Here is a 16,214-nt window from a genome sequence, read left to right as displayed (position 1 = left end):
AATTGATGTCCAAGATAAGTAATTTCAATTGAGCCAATGTTGTGGAGATTGTTGCTGTGTAAGATATTTGTTTTAGCCTATAGTCGTTCATTCACAATGACAGGATACCTAACTAGAACACTTAATTTAATATATATATATATATATATATATATATATTCGACAACTGCCAAAATGGCTGACTGAAAAGCTTGACATACATAATGAGGTTGCAGAACCTAGGCTGTTGATGTACTGTAGGCTTATGTGTTAAACTATCGATTGAAAAGTATTATAGAATGCATACAAATATTGTAATACTAATCAAACAGTAAGAAAAAGTAGTAGTAAACACACAGCAATATGAGCTGGTATTGAATCGTGTTAATTTATTTACCTCTGGGTATAGTTCCTCACAAGTTAGTAATGAGTATTCTGGGGTCAATAATCAGGATAATAATGTTTTGAGCTAAGGAGGAAAGAGAATGCCTGAAGCACAAGGCAGGATGGTTTGAGATGGGACTGTTTTGTATGATGAGTATAGAGTAGGAGAGTAGCTAAAAAAAGTAGATGACTCCTTTTCATGAAGAATGGTGCAATTGAAAGTGCCTTAAAACACCTGTTTCCCTTCCCTTCTGTTGTGGAATTCTGTTAATTCATACACCAACACTCAAAAAAACCTGCCCTAAGGGGTGGGTTTAGTACTAAAATAAGACACGTGAATCTTAATGATACTTCTAATTGTAAACTTGAATATTGAACATACACTGGTCCCAGTTTCTCCAAAAATGGTAGCCCCGCCTTCCTCTGTCTGGATTTCCCTCCACACTTCCTGCTTTGTTTGAGAGGGAGCGAATTGACGGACTGAATAGGCTAGCTGTGGAGTTTAGAACATACTAATGTGGGCTAGGAAGTTTAGAACATACTAAGAATGTGCTGGTTTTGAGTGATTGTGATTCACTCCCAGTCAGTGACAACAGACAGGATAAGGATAAGCAGTCAGGTCAAGTTAAGTTAGGTTGTTAAATTACTGTGCAAGTTAGCATTTGTTGATTCAATTTAGCACTTAGCAAGTTCTGGTCACTACAGGATCCTGTTTTGAAACTGGATGTAAAAGGGTGAGTGACCTCATGTGTTTAACATTGAGTTACTGCATTAAGATATACTTTAATCTTCGTCTGTAAACTTCACTGAATGGATCATTTTATGTAAGTTGGTGATGTATTGGTGAGGCCATTGAAGGCATCTGCATACCTTACTGATGTAGCAATTGTTGGTCCGTTAACGCAACATTTTGACTGAAATATACTTACATAACTAACTTAGTCCTCTTCATCTTCTACCGGTGGAGTGTCTTTTGCCACAGTCCGTGCCCTGTCCCATGAGACCCATCTACTCCAGCACAGCCACCACTGTCCATCAATATGTGTCCAAGCCATCAGATCCTGAACGTCTTGATTTCAAGGGCAATGTTCCTACGGCCAGTCTTCTTATACATATTCCATTAGAGATCATATTTTGTCACGCAAACCATTGTGTGAAATATACCACTTCATAATTCAAATATCACAATGCTCAACTTCAAGTTGTTTGAGGCACAGGAGTGTGTTGTGTGATTTCTGGGCTGGAACAAAAGCCTGTGCACTCCATGGCCCTCTAAGTAATGTCAGGATCAATAACGTAGCCAGCTAACTGAGAAAGATTGACTTCAAATGTAAACAGTACTGACTCAATATTCTCAATAATACATAATTTACTTTAGCTTTTTTGATAAACCAGGAAACAAACCGCTATATCTGAGAGTTTGTTAGTTACCTGGCTAACTTATTGATTCTGCTTTGTGACATACACTGTAGGACTAGGTTGGCCACGCCTTCCTTCACTTAGCCAACACCTGGTGTGACAAATCAACAATCAATTAGTATGAAATTAAATTCAGGTGTGCAGACTGATAGTATCTACTGGACTTTTTCACTGGGAAACTAAAATCAAGTCCTACTTCGTCTAGCCCATGATACTTAGTCTGAGTGTCCACAGGTGCATTTAATTGCCTCCTTTCACAGGGTAATCTAACTGGGCTAAATAGAATTTAATCCAACTGCAAAGGGAATCCCCCATGAATGTTATCATATGAGGATTACCCCATACCCTTGGGTTTGACAAGTCAATTCAGGTCTATGCTGTCAGAGGGGGGGTAACATGGAGCTAATCTCTGAATCCCAAAATCCCCCAAAAATATCAGAGACAAGTAAAGTCTCCATCCTCCTAAACAGAAACTCTTTACATGGAGCAAATGCGTCACATTACATTTTCAGCTGCAGGTAGTACTGGATTTATATAATGGGGCAGTTTTAAGGAATGACATTCCTTGAGGGCAACATTACTTTTTCAATGATGATTTGCAAACTTGTACTAATGTCATTACAGATTCTTCCAACTCAATGGGGTTTATTTTATTGCTTTAAAAAAACTGAATCTTACTGGCTTTAAGAGCTGTCCTAAATTTGTCAAGATGACATGGCTAAGATGGCATGGCACTATGCAAGGCACCTTGATTGTTTAATTTGTTTTCATTCCTATTTTGATGAGGCAGTGGTAAGTATATGCAGAACTTACCGCTTAGTTGACTATAGCCTGGAAACCTGATGTTTTATTTAATGGAAATCTACACTGGGTATAAATTAGTGTTTGGATCAGGAAAGTTCCCTCTCACGACCTCTACAAGCCAGAATGTTGAATAAAATAGTATTTTAACTTACTTTACTGTTGTCTGTGTGATTGGTCTGTTTGCAGGTAGAAATGTGAGACAATATCCACAGGAAAGCATAATTCAAACCTCTTTTCAAAGTGCTGGTAGTGTTCAGATTTGTCACCTGAAGCATGCACATAACCACGTAAGCAGTAAGCATGAGCCTAGCAAGTATGCATGCGTACATGTATTTATCTTGTGTGAGTGCTTCAATGAAATTCAACGTCAGGTTTCCAGGCTAGGTTGGCTATTGCAAGTGAAGGGTAGGGTTCTTGTATCCTTCCTTCTCTCCACCCTGGTGCCTGCAGGCTTGGAGAAACTAGCAGCCTCTGAATGCTGCTTAGGTGACATGAAAGGTCAAAAGCGGTGAGGGAGGAGCACCCTTCTCAAATGGAACAGTAATCTGGGCTGTAAGCTCCTGCTGTCAACAGCAGCATGGTGATTCGTTCAGAAACATCTCTTTTGCATAAAATATGTCTGAATTTTCAAACTAGCTTTTCATTGGGAAGGCGGATCAAGCGTTTAAAAAAAATTGTATGTGAAAACAGAATCCTACTCGTTACTCCACCTGCTTAACCCACTTTTTTTGTTTTGAGCCACCGTCGGCCAGAGCAGGGCACCTGAATCACGCCCAGGAGACAGCCCGGTTCCAAAACAAATGCAATCGCTTTTCACCCGGTGCAAACACCTCCCACCGGGGCCAGATTCGAAACCCATCACTGAATCGCCTGCTTGAGTTGCCTGGCAGGCTTTGCACTCTACCAATCAGAGTTGACAGGGTGTAAAAAGGAGGAGGAGCTGCATGATTGTGGGTGTGTCCTATCTTGGACTTCAACAATAGTGTGTATGGGAAAGTCAGTGCTCCTGCTTCTATTTGAATTTAATACACTTCATTAATGAAGAGATGAATGAAAATGTTTCAGTTTTTCATTTGCATGAATCAAAAGCATTGAAATGCAATTCAGTAGAGTAAAACAAAAACAGAATTGTACATGATTGACCTTCTTTTGCTCTCTCATCTCTACCACCTTTCAGGTCAAGCATGGATGTTGCTGTTGCAGAGGAACCCCTGAGGAAAATCTTCAGAGCAAAAAAGACTATGAAAGTCAGTGATCGACGGCAACTGGAATCCCTTCACACCACTCTTTCCTCTCCATGTTCTTTCCCATCCCCACCTCAGCCATCAATGGTAAATGGGAAGCACTGTGAAGCTGTGTCTATGGAAGTAGATAAAGAAATGCATGGAACTACACATACCACCACTCATGCCACTTCCTCACTGACAGGTCACATCCCTAACCACTGAGATCTCTGAGGAACCAACAGCCTCTGCATTACTGGTTTCTTCATCACAGAACATACACTCTGATGTAAAAGATGTTCAGGAAGAAGGAGAGGGGGACAAGGAGTCTACATTACCCAGCCTCGAGGTAGAAGACAAAATGAAGGGGGATAGAAATTCCAAAGGAGATGTTATTGTTTCCTCTCCTGAGAGTTCAGAGAAAACAGAATCAGTAAGAGAGAGACAGGTTGATGGTATGGACCTGGTACCAGGTACCACTCAGGACACAGTGCCCATATTGAACCCTGCCGCCTCCCTCCTCCTGTCTTCCAACACGGCTGTAGAGTCTGTCTCTTCCCCTTCGCTCTCCCCGTCATACACGGCAGAGTCAGACCAGGAGGTCAGGCCAGGGTTCCTGGTGCTTAGTGAAGATGATGATGTCCAGGATGAGAGTGATGAGGAACAGAGGGAACGTGAAGGAGGGGTAGAAAAAGTTGAGGTTAACATGAAGAAGCCAGAACAAATTGTAAGTGGTGCTTCATCACCAACGCCCCTTCAGATTGATGAAGGTAATCTTTTCCAATCCCAACTAAAGCACCAAAGTCATTATGTCAAGTTTAGATTGTATGTTTATTTAATTTTTTTGAACCTTTATTTAACTAGGCAAGTCAGTTAAGAACAAATGTTTATTTTCAATGATGGCCTAGGAACAGTGGGTTAACTGCCTTGCAGAACGACAGGTTTTTTGACCTTGTCAGCTCGGGGATTTGATCTTGCCACCTTTTGGTTACTAGACCAATGCTCTAACCACTAGGCTACCTGCTGCCCCAGATGTCAGCTAGGTTGCATGAATTTGTCATATTTCTGACTTCAACTGGCCTGTTGGATAGCGGAAATAATGAATTTTTCAAAAGTTAGCTTAGATTATAGCGGTGTTTTGATAGTTGGATGATATTATAATGTGTTGTGTTCTCTCTAAACAAGAAGAGGAGGGTGCTGCTCTACAGAAGAAACGATCCTTGTCTGGAGACTCAGAGGATGGTGGTGAAAAACAGGGAGAAAGAGACTTGGAAGTGGTGGAAAGGCATAACAAGAGGCCCAGAGTAGACTGTGAAGAGCTGGAGGCTCATGTGGAGCTGAAGATCAGTGGGAGCGCTGAAAGGCAACACAAGCTAAAGAAGGTTGGTCCTCAATTGAGATGTGGTTTATTTAATAAAACTTCTCATTTCCCAAGCTGTAGTCATGTATCCTGAGTTGCATGGCATATTTTTTTCATATTTTTTTATTGGTGCTAGCTTCTTGTGTTTTGGGTGTTATTTATTTAAAAAATCTCTGGACCGGTTTTAAGGTTAAACAAATCAAATCACCTTCCATCTTTTTTCCTCACTTGTCCATTAAAATCCCTATCCTCTGTAGGTGGTGCAGCAGCTTGTTGATGAGCAGTTGTGTGTTCTGCAGCACACACTATTTGACAAGAGTCTTCAGGGGCTCAGTGACAGACTGGACAAAATAGAAAAACACCCGAGTGCACTCAAGAGCCTGCAGGTCAGTTGTCAGAAGATGAGAAATAAAACACACACAGGGTAATCTAGGATAAAGACATTGGAATGTATTGCCCATTAGACAAGCAAATCCATGCTCCACGTGTGCCCTTTCAGGCAAAGATTGGCCGACTTTCTAAGAAAGTCGGAACTGCCATCCAGGCCAGGGAGAATGCCCAGAAACCTCCAGAGGTGAGTGAAAATGGAGGCAATTGGTCTTTTAACGATGACTGTAAATTCAGAGGGAACTTGCTTTTTTGAAAGATTGCTGGTACCATTGGAACTATATACAAAGTGCTTTTCCCTATATTCATCAGGTACTGTTGCCACCTACCTCTACTCATGCCACAGCAACCACCCCTGCAGAATCAGCAATTCTCGGCCTGAGGTAAGTCATTGGTTTGAAGTGTAGCAGCGTGTTTCCAATTAATCAGAGGGAAAAAACATTTCACCAGAGGGTAACCCAAAGAAATAGGTGCATTGACAACGAAGATTCAATTTGTCATTGAGTTATTTGGGATAAAAGCAAATGATTGGATTTACAGTGATGTCATACTGTATCTCTCAGCATCCACTTATGTTCGTGTTCACCATCATTCTCCACTGAGCAGCCTTTTGATCAGCTTCCTGAATCCTCTGCCTGTAATCATTTCCTCTCCTCCTTGTAAACAGAACAATGGGGAACAACACACCGGATCCAAAGCGTAATGATCAGGGCAGTCAAACCCCTACTCCTGTACGTAATGATCAGGGCAGTCAAACCCCTACTCCTGTACGTAATGATCAGGGCAGTCAAACCCCTACTCCTCTACGTAATGATCAGGGCAGTCAAACCCCTACTCCTGTTCCCACAGGTGAGTAGGAGGGAGTTAGTTTGTTGGCAGTTTTCTCTTTATCTTAATCTGTGTGTTTTCTTTAACCAACTGATATTATTATTGTATACGGTCTCTTCTTTTTAAAAATCTCAATTTCTTTCTCCTCCACAAGCCTCCTTGCGACCTTCCCCCTCTTCCACAGCCTCAGCCGGATCTCAACCCACATCCCAAACCTTGATGCTGAGCACCTGTGGTACCCCAACACCCAGCCCGTCCGCCTTCCCTCTCCAGTCATTCCTCATACAGCTGCCTGGTGGAGGGACAGCCATCCTTACCAACCCAACCAACTCTCAGCTAATCCCAGTGTGCGCACTTCCCGCCATGACGAGTTCCACCGTGACACCCACCACTGCCTTCCTCCTGCAGAGGACTACTCCCTACACCCCTGCTGCTCCCAAGCCCCCCTCGGCTTCTGCCCTCTTATCTCATTTCGCTGCCATACCCACAACCACGACTACACCCACTGACTCACCAGCTGCCACAACGTCCCACATAACCACACCCATAACCACACCCACATGCAGGGCCACAACCACACCCTGGGCCACAACCATAACCACACCTACATGCAGGGCCACAACCACACCCTGGGCCACAACTGTAACCACACCCACATGCAGGCCCACACCCAGGGCCACAACCGTAACCACACCCAGAGCCACAACCACCACCCCACCCAGAGCCACAGCCACAACCACAGCCACAACCACACCGAGGGCCACAACCACACCCAGGGCCACAGCCACAACCACACCCAGGGCCACAACCACACCCAGGGCCACAACCATAACCACACCCACACGCAGGGCCACAACCACACTCTGTGCCACACCCAATGTCTCCCACCCTGGAGCCACTGGGACAGTCAGCAGGCCCAGCTCCGGTGTGTCTGTCTCCGTCTGTGAGTCCATTCGGCTTGTGTCTGTGACGAACTCCACTTCAACTTCATCCTTACCAAGATTCTCAATGCCAGCCACCACAGGCACTCAACCCTCTGTGCGACCAGCTGCCTCTGTGCATCAAGCTGCCTCAGTACAACTAGCTGCCCCTGTACCACATGTGCCTGCGAAAACAGGTTAGCTTACACCTCAGAAGTTTGGCTTCTTATCTTGGAAGAGTAAATGTAAATAGTTTGTTTTGCCCGGATTCTCAGTGTCATTCTAACTGAGAAGCTGTTTTCCTACACTCCTATGTATGTAGGTAGTGAATCTACAAACCCTCCTTCAGACTCCACACAGGCATCTCACCCTGCCAAATCAGAAGCATTCATAGACCTGACAGAGGAGGAGGAGGAGGAGGATGATGATGATGTTCTAGGTAAGATTGAAATTGCCTTTCCCTCCCACTTCCTTTTGGTGAGCAGTATTTTATGATATTATAGAGGCATCTCCTGAAGTTGTCCCCATGTGTTGTGTGCAGTTACTGGAGTGCTGAAGGCTCCGATGGCTTTGAAGGCCTCACCCTCGCCTTCAACAGCGGGTCAGCGAACAACAGCCACACAGCAAAGCTCCACTTCAGTCGGAACACAGGCCGGTAGGTGGTGTCTTGTGCCAACACTGTCTGTGGTTATGTTGACAGAATACCCAGATTGTTTTTCTCTTTATTTATTGTTTCAGTGAGGTCATCTCTTGGTCAGATGTCAGGTGTTGGGTCTCCGCATGCTGTTTATCATCGCCCCCTGCAGGTGAGACTACCAAATATTTGAAAGCAGAGCAACTGTCTTTCAATACATGGGCTGCGTTTCAAACTCATAAAAGACACACCCTCTTCCACTTACCTTCGCCTTATGCAATTGGGGGAATACCCGCGGCCGTCTTTGTCGTCAGTCCAAATGATTAGCCAAGCAAGGGAAGTTGGCAACGTAAGCCCCTCAGCCCTTCTTTTTGATGGAGTTTGTGAGTGTACAATTATGTTCACTCTGGGGCCTGAAACGCCCCATAATTCAATTTGCGTTGATTGTACATCCGCTAAGAAAAGTAAGCCTAAACTTATGGAGAGTCAACATACAAGTGTAAGTAAAAACAAATGTACATAAGTTAGAAATTATGCTACTAATGCACATGACGGCTTAAACACTTAATAAAAGTAATGATGTTTTTGTTTGGTTAGCTTTTGGAAATGATGGCTTGCGCACAACTTTCCCTGACATCACACTTATACATTGTAGTTTTCGATGTATCTGATATAGTAGGATGGCTAACATTCGATGTCTGCGAAGGCGTTGTCTTCTAGCTAAGATATGAAATGCAAACATAATTGACTGTAGCGCATATAAGGCACACACAACAGCTACCAGTGGTTTCATGATGACTGAAAACAACTGTGAGATGAACGAGTGACACATTTCTGGGCAAGAGCGGTCCATTTAAAATGAATTCCTTCTTCCGTCGCCCCTTGCCCTGCAAGTGTCAACTTGTCAGACGTCATGATGTCATCAGAAGTGTCCACTTAATTTGAGGGCTGAGGGGAGAGGGTGTGTCTTTTTCTTTTAAGTGTTTGGAATGCAGCCATGGAATACTGCATGTTCCAGAATGTTTTCCAATTGGAATAACATGTACATATTGGCCTATAATCAACCAAAGAGAGTAAACATAGCAAATGGATGTGAAAGGCTGAGTGAAAGTTGTAACATTTTCATCAAATTAATCTTTCAGGGCTCCCCATCTAAAAGTGTTGCCTCGGCAACATCCACTTCTTCATCTTCCACACCTTGCCCCCAGCCCTCTCCCCTTCCCCCCTTGCCTGTCCCACCTCAAACTATCAGCCTGCCCCTTGAAGCGGCCAGCACCAGCCCTCCACAGCAGCCTCTGCTCAAAATAACCCGGGTTCCGAGCCATAATGACGGCATCGTGCTCTCCTGGTCTGTGACTGAGGTAGACAGGAGCTGTGCTGCCGTGGACAGCTACCACCTATACGCCTACCACCAGGACCACTCTGGCCCCAGCACACACCCCCTACTCTGGAAGAAGATCGGGGAGGTGAAGGCCTTGGCTTTGCCCATGGCCTGTACACTCACACAGTTTGTCTCTGGCTCCAAGTACTACTTTGCAGTCCGTGCCAGGGACGTGTTTGGCCGCTTTGGACCATTCTGTGAGCCTCAGTGCACTGACGTCTTAACGTCCCCCTCACCGAAAGCTCCAATTTAACCACACGCTAAGAACTAAGTTAAAATGTTTTGTGTCAAGTTAAAACAAGAGGAGAAATGTTGATTTTGTAGATTTTTTTTTCTGGTTACTTAGAAAGCCAAAGTGAAAAGTTCAGTAAAGCTTCTGGCAAAACTAATTGCTCTATTTTCAAATGAGTGTGTTTGGTATTTGTTTTATCAGAATTGTGCACTCATATCATATTTGAGCCCAGGTGTTTACAAGAGTGACTTATCATTGGAATGTTACTGGGAAATGTTGTTGCCCATCTTGGTGAAATCGGTTGGCCCCATGTGACCACTGTCTGCCTGCCGTGTGTCTGCCTACCACATGGGAGCAGCATTGTACCAAAATGGTATCTTCGACACAGGACGAGAGGATTTGAAAATCAAATCTGAAAAGGCCTGGTCCCGTTTCTGAACGATTATGGAAAGTATTCTTCTCCTTCTAGTTTCCTGAAGGTATTTGAAAACTCAAACTTTTCATTGCAATTGTCAGTCTAACTGAAAGAACATACTATGAAGGGCAGCATGACCATGTTATTATATGGTAATACCCAGTAGTTTTGTGTCTCATGAGAAATGAGCTAAACGCCTATGTGACCTCTTTTCCTCCTGCTCAATTCCTGCTACTGGGAAGGACAAGTTCTACAGTTAAATTATACATGATCTAGGGCCTCCTGTGTATGTGGGCACATCCTGGGACATTTTTTTTATGGATGTAATTTAATATAGTTTTTTAACCTTTTTAATTTGGCATGAACAGAACCAGTCAATGATTTCATATTGTCAAACAAACAACTTCAAAAAGTAGGCTACCTGCGCATGTTCGTCAACTCCAATAATTCCAGCATCCTAACATTTGCTGAATAGATGAATGGAAAGAGACATCTGTTACGAAACACCAAAAAGTGTAATGACATTCTGTGATTTTCATTAGGTCTACACTTTTGTAGCCTGAATTTATTGATCCGTCTTTGACAAAAGGACTTTTTTTTTTTTTTGTAGAAAGGAAAGTTTGGGCGACTGAAAAGGGGCTGGGAGATGGAACTATCCCGGGATGACAAGTGCAGCCACGTGGATATATATATATATATATTTTAAACCATGACCGGCGGGGGTGTTCGTTTAATTTGGAGTACGCTTTTATTTTAAGATTTACCTCTAGCAGTACAAATTGCATTTTAAAGAAATAGTAGAATTGTTTATTTAGTATTATTTAGAGACCCTGCCCCCCCACCCCAAAGTTTGACTTTGTTGCATTTAGGGGGACTCATGTCTCATTCAGGGAGGGGTCTGAGACACTCCTGGGCCCCATGCAATTCATACTGTCTGTTGATGGTTTTATGCTCTGTCTGATAGGGACATGTAAAGTCTTAATGGCTGGTTAGAAACATGTAAATAAATGCATTGGACCGGACAACAGAAAGGACCAAGAAATATTCAGACTATTGTAATTGTTCATTAAAATGTTTGTAAACTAAACTGGTATATTGATACTTGACTCTAGGGGGAGCTAGTCCCTTATCAGTTTTATTCACACTAACACCAGTTCCTAGACATTTATTGGAAAGGCACCCCCTCCTCCTCCTCTACTCTCTCAATGCATACTAATGCTGCTAGAGGACCCTCCTCCCTCCCACCCAGATTTCTTAGGGATGGGTGGGAGAGGGGACAGATAGCATTTTCAGTTCAGTAAGGCAGACAATACTTATAGCCCCATGTCTTTTCAGTAAGCAATGTTGATGAGCCTCTGCAACATGTCTAACCTGTGTGAGTGGTATGTACTAGACCAGAGCTAGAGGAAAAGGACATGTTTTCATCTGGATGGGGAGGCTTGTTTTGTTGAAAGAAGAAAGAAGATGAGCTGGGAGGGGGAATAACTGGCAACTGCCATTCCCCCCCTTCCACATAGAGACAAGAAAAAACGGAGGCTACTGGAGTATTTGTTTTTTTCTTTCGTTCTTTGTTCTTCTTCTTCCTCATCGCCTTGCTGGGAGGTGCTTTATCTTTTCATTTGCTTGCTCTCTCTGTCCTCTGCCTCCTCATCTATTTCTCCATTTACCTGGTCTACAATTTCTTCTATTTATGAACGAGAAAAGGAAGGAAAGAGATTTTTTTTCCTTTTTTAATTTCCTTATCCATTCTCCCTTCCCTTACCATTCCTATAACTCCCAATCTTTCCCCCGTCACCCACGCTCCCCCCCCCCCCCCCCCCATTTCTCCACTCACTGTCCACCCCATAACTTTGGCTAGTTTTTGAATCCACCAGTGTTTCAATTATCCAGATTTTTTCACCAGAAAAGACAATCTGGTTGATGACACTATTGACCTTTTTCATGTTTTTACCTTTTCCTATTTTGTACCTCTTCTTCTCCCACAATCCTTTGCATCTCTATTTTGGGGATTCTTATTTATATATATAGGTAGGTCTCTTAGTGTTTAGTGTCTGTCTCAATCTGTTTGTGTGTGTTACGCATCCACATAACACACACACACACATCCACATAACACACACACACACATGTTAATCCACAGTATGGCTTGGTAGAGGAATGGTTCTTTCATCAAATCATTCAGCTGGTACTTGTTTTCATGACATGCCATGCTCTTTCTCTCCATCCCAAACATCACCTTTTTGCTTTTGACCTCCATCAAAACCACAGTGATTCATCCTGCAACGCCTTCCTCTCTTCTCAGAGGAGCACATTTTCTCTCACTGTATTGCACAACAGTCTCTTCTTCTCCCATTAAATGTGTAACTGCCTCCGTTTTCCTTATATTGAATCATTTTACTCACACACAGGATGAGACTACTGCAAGGTCCCAAGGCAAACTCCATATCTAGCAAAAAAAGGAATAAACCAATATATTATACTGTTCCCATCTCATCCTGCACCTCTTATGAAACAACTGATGTCTGATGAAGACTGTCAAACATTATCTGTAGATCTGTGCTTAATACTCACTTGTTTCTCATTCTACTAGTCTGTCACCTGTGTATGCATCTCTCTCTACCCCCCCCCCTCTCCTATCACTCTCACTCCCTCTGACACACAGGCACTCCAAGATAATGGACTTAAACCCTTGCTGCAATTCTTTACCTTTCAGAGGATCTTTTTTTCATGCTTTTCTCATCTGTCGCTCTCATTTTAAGCGCCATTCATCTCTATCCCATCGTTGTTTTCCACCTACACCTACACACTTTTAATTATCCAATCATTTCTTTATTTGTTGCTCCATTTTTCATTTGCCATCAGACAATTATTCACATATCCTAATGTTCTATACGTTAGAGGGTCATTTTGCTTTTCTGATATAATTTGAGAGTTCTGTTTACTTATATGGGGAATCATTTTTGTGAGTTATTACTGGGACTACTGTGATATATTTTAGTTAAGGGGCAGGTAATTTAGTGTAATTATTTTTGGAACAATGTTTAGCAATAGAAGGAAAGTGTTGATAGGGTGGTGAAAAGGTTGTAGGGAACTGGTTTATTCTGAACTAACCAAAAAACGTAGACTTTTTGGTGTGAGAGGGACAGAGAGGGTGAGAGAGGGACAGAGAGGGAAAGAGGGAAAGTGAGAGAGTGAGAGAGGGAAAGAGAGAGTGTATTAAACACAGCAATAGACATATACATAGATAAGTAGAGCAAACCACAATTCATTCTCTCTCCACCTCTTTATATTTCCTTTTGTTCTTGATGGAGAATGTTATGATTCTCCTCTACATTATATGAAGATATTGGGGAATGGGATTTTTTAAATAAATATTCTTCACAATGATAAATGCATTCTGGATGTAGCTGTTTTCCTGAGGAATTACTCTGTCTCGGATTGGACTCCAAATGAAAGCCTCTAATTAACTGTTAATTGAAATTCAGGACTTTTTGGTGTTTTTTCTCCGAATGGACTAAAGCTGGTTTTAATACTTTTTTCTACTGTTGAATTTTAATGGGATTTTACTATCAAGGATTAAGGACTCAGCATCTTTTATCTTCTAGTGATATATTTGTGATTGTTACAATTTCTCCTATCTACAAACACAATTACATTTAGAATCACTCCGTATTAAGGGTTAATTAGGTGAGTACATTGTCTCACTTACACACAAACTCTCTCTATTGCTCTTCATTTTCTTGTCATTGATTCAATGGTATGTGTGCACACATTTTGTCGTTCAATGTGGCTTTTAACATAAATATTCCAAGTCTTTCATACATAGCATTGCACCACAGTGTGTCGGTGTGTGTGAGATAGAGAGAGGTGGATATTGATCGAGTTGAACGGGGGATTATCGAAGATCAGTCATTTCCCCTCAAATCTACCAAATCTATAGATGTTTTCCTTGGGCCTTTAATACCTTGTTCGAGGTCTTATAGATGTTAGTCTGTCCATAAAATCAACAACTCTGATCTCATCACAGTCTTTCTACACATTTAGGCTACGTAATCTGTTTCTGGATCGTTCCACCAATAGTGCCCTTTGAGTCCCTTTGATAGCTTCAATTGTGCACCAATATTGCATTTTAAAAGCCTGTTGTATTAAATGAAGTTCCCTTTAATATAGACCACGTGGACAATTCTATATATCTGTTCAAGTCAATAGATTTTCCCATGTTTTCGCCTTCGTTGTAAAGCCGTGGTTATTTTGTTGCTTTGACAGTCACTTCTGAAGATGATTATTTATTTCTCGTGATGTATGTTTCCAATTTCCCTCATTTTAAAGTCAACCTGTTACGTGAACCCCAAAGGCACTTTATTGGCGGAATGACCCATCTCCACACCTCATGAACAAGCTTCTATTTCTTTGCCTATATCTGTACTCTGTACTCTTTAAACCTTCTCCCCACCCACTCCAATGCAGTTCTAGACACTTCGGTTAATGTACTGTGTGTGTGTCACTGTAAGGGAGCGAGAGTGAGTCCATTGCCCTTTCCGCCTACCTCTCCCTGCAGCTTATCTGGTGAATACATCATTATTTCAAAGGAAAACGTCAATGTGTCGCAACGTACAGTATTATGCACTTTTCTCTGTTGTCTGTTTCCGCTTTGAGTTGAGAGCCTCAGCTCAGTGTGTCTGCTGCAACACACCCGCCTGTCCATCCATCATATGTCCTGTGTGTTTGACCCCTTTTCTCTAATTCACTTTCCTATCATTTGGCTGACAGGGTTTGGGTTTATACTGTGTGCTGAGAATTGGTCAAGGTTACAGCTCCATACGCGTCAAATCCACCCGGGACTTGGTCTTGTAATGCTTGTCATTATCCATGGTGCGTTCTATTTTGACCCTACATGTGACTAAGAGTCTACCTGCAGATGGGCCCATAATCCTGTGTAGACAGTCATACCTGTCAGGAACATCGCAATGAGGCTAGATGGTTGGCCAATGTGTAACTATGGGCTCAACCACAAGGTTCTTGTGGGTCTCCTAAAAGGAGAAAACAACCACAATGGGTAGAAAGTTGATTATCATGAAACTGATAGAATTGAATACAATGGTTTTTACTAGTGTTAACGTTTTATGTGTTTATATGGGCCCACCCATCCCTTAGATTGTGGTTGTACCTGAAATGGTTGGACTGATCCTCTTGGGCTTCAATTCCACATGTTGTGTGGACTTTCTGTGGTCTGTGCATATCCTGAATATTTTCAGGTCCTCTGTAGCTCAGTTGGTAGAGCATGTGGCTTTGCAACGCCAAGACTGTGAGTTGGATCCCCGGGACCCGTATGTAAAATATTTGCATGCGTGACTGTAAGTCGCTTTAGATAAAAGTATCTGCTAAATGGCATATTATTATTTCCATAAATAGACAAATTCTAAAATGCCATTTGGCACAGCAGTGGATGTGAATTATTCAGGATGCGTTCTGAAATAGTTTAACCTAAGTAACCATTTAAATACGCTGGAGTTTCATCCTAAAACATAGAAGTTTGCATATGATCTCCATCAAAAAGACAACGTTGTCCTGCATCTTCTATGTTTCATGTGCTGCAGCCATTGCTGACTCAATAGCAAGGCCAGGAAACAGCAGGGGCTGTGAACACTCATTATCTCCGTTCAACCACCCGTAATCTTTGTCACTCGCTATGCTGTCTAACACAGACAGGGCCTAACCCATGTCTTAGGCCTACTTCTTCCCTAAGATTATGAAACCATCTCAAACTTAGAGTAATCTGTCAGTCTCCCTCTCATTCAACCCACTGAATGCATCTGTGGATCAGACACTGGGCTTGCTCATTTGGTGATTGGAGGGAGCGACAGTATATGGGGCAAGGAGACTATTTATTGGCAGTTTATTCACACCAAGACTGGAGAATATGGGTCATGATCTGCTATAAAAAGTCTGTTTTAATAATTCATCATAGCTGATTAAGAAGAGTCGTATTGACACAACGACGTAAGAGAGGCTATAGCTACAGGAAAATGTGTACAGCATTTATGCCATTTTGTGTGTATTAATGGGTAGGAATAGTGGCTGCATGGTAGCTTTCTCTATTATTTTTCTCTGATGTTTCCATTTAGGGTCACCCTCTTGGTTTATGTGTTAACTGTATGTCTGTGATTATGTGGTGTACAGCATGTGTCGGTGTGAGGCCTATCAATCTATTAAATATAGAACTTACAATCTGTTGCCCTAGAGACATA

The 16,214-nt window shown here is 42.4% G+C and overlaps 1 protein-coding gene and 1 pseudogene across 5 annotated transcripts; both read left to right on the top strand.

Moving 5' to 3' along the window:
* Window positions 1–833: 833 nt before the first annotated feature.
* On the top strand, window positions 834–11,071 carry LOC124000208 (activating transcription factor 7-interacting protein 1-like). 5 transcript variants are annotated; one of them, XM_046306413.1, is made up of 13 exons: window positions 834–1,097; window positions 1,331–2,300; window positions 3,764–4,579; window positions 4,995–5,191; window positions 5,427–5,555; window positions 5,669–5,743; window positions 5,869–5,939; window positions 6,224–6,405; window positions 6,539–7,501; window positions 7,627–7,743; window positions 7,846–7,959; window positions 8,043–8,110; window positions 9,081–11,071. In XM_046306413.1, the coding sequence occupies exons 3-13, from the start codon at window positions 4,171–4,173 to the stop codon at window positions 9,570–9,572; spliced, it is 2,817 nt and encodes a 938-aa protein (XP_046162369.1). In that variant the 5' UTR covers window positions 834–1,097; window positions 1,331–2,300; window positions 3,764–4,170; the 3' UTR covers window positions 9,573–11,071. The 5 variants fall into 5 exon arrangements, with proteins under 5 accessions (XP_046162369.1, XP_046162372.1, XP_046162368.1 ...); XM_046306416.1 differs by lacking the exon at window positions 1,331–2,300 and having other exon boundaries at window positions 4,998–5,191; XM_046306412.1 differs by lacking the exon at window positions 1,331–2,300.
* Window positions 11,072–11,503: 432 nt separating this feature from the next.
* LOC124000817 overlaps window positions 11,504–16,214 on the top strand; it is a 125,225-nt pseudogene continuing 120,514 nt past the window's right edge.

The sequence above is a fragment of the Oncorhynchus gorbuscha genome, linkage group LG16 (genome assembly GCF_021184085.1).
Source record: "Oncorhynchus gorbuscha isolate QuinsamMale2020 ecotype Even-year linkage group LG16, OgorEven_v1.0, whole genome shotgun sequence".
In the NCBI taxonomy this organism is placed as follows: Eukaryota; Metazoa; Chordata; class Actinopteri; order Salmoniformes; family Salmonidae; genus Oncorhynchus; species Oncorhynchus gorbuscha.
This window is presented reverse-complemented; position numbering and strand designations above follow the sequence as displayed.

What these genes read in the sequence shown, in the direction of transcription:
- LOC124000208 (XM_046306412.1), top strand. Translation starts at nt 4,171, where the DNA reads ATGAAGGGGGATAGAAATTCCAAAGGAGATGTTATTGTTTCCTCTCCT. An exon ending in TCAGCAATTCTCGGCCTGAG is followed by an intron (nt 5,940 to 6,223) that starts GTAAGTCATTGG and finishes CCTTGTAAACAG; the next exon opens with AACAATGGGGAACAACACAC. An exon ending in TTCAGTCGGAACACAGGCCG is followed by an intron (nt 7,960 to 8,042) that starts GTAGGTGGTGTC and finishes TTATTGTTTCAG; the next exon opens with TGAGGTCATCTCTTGGTCAG.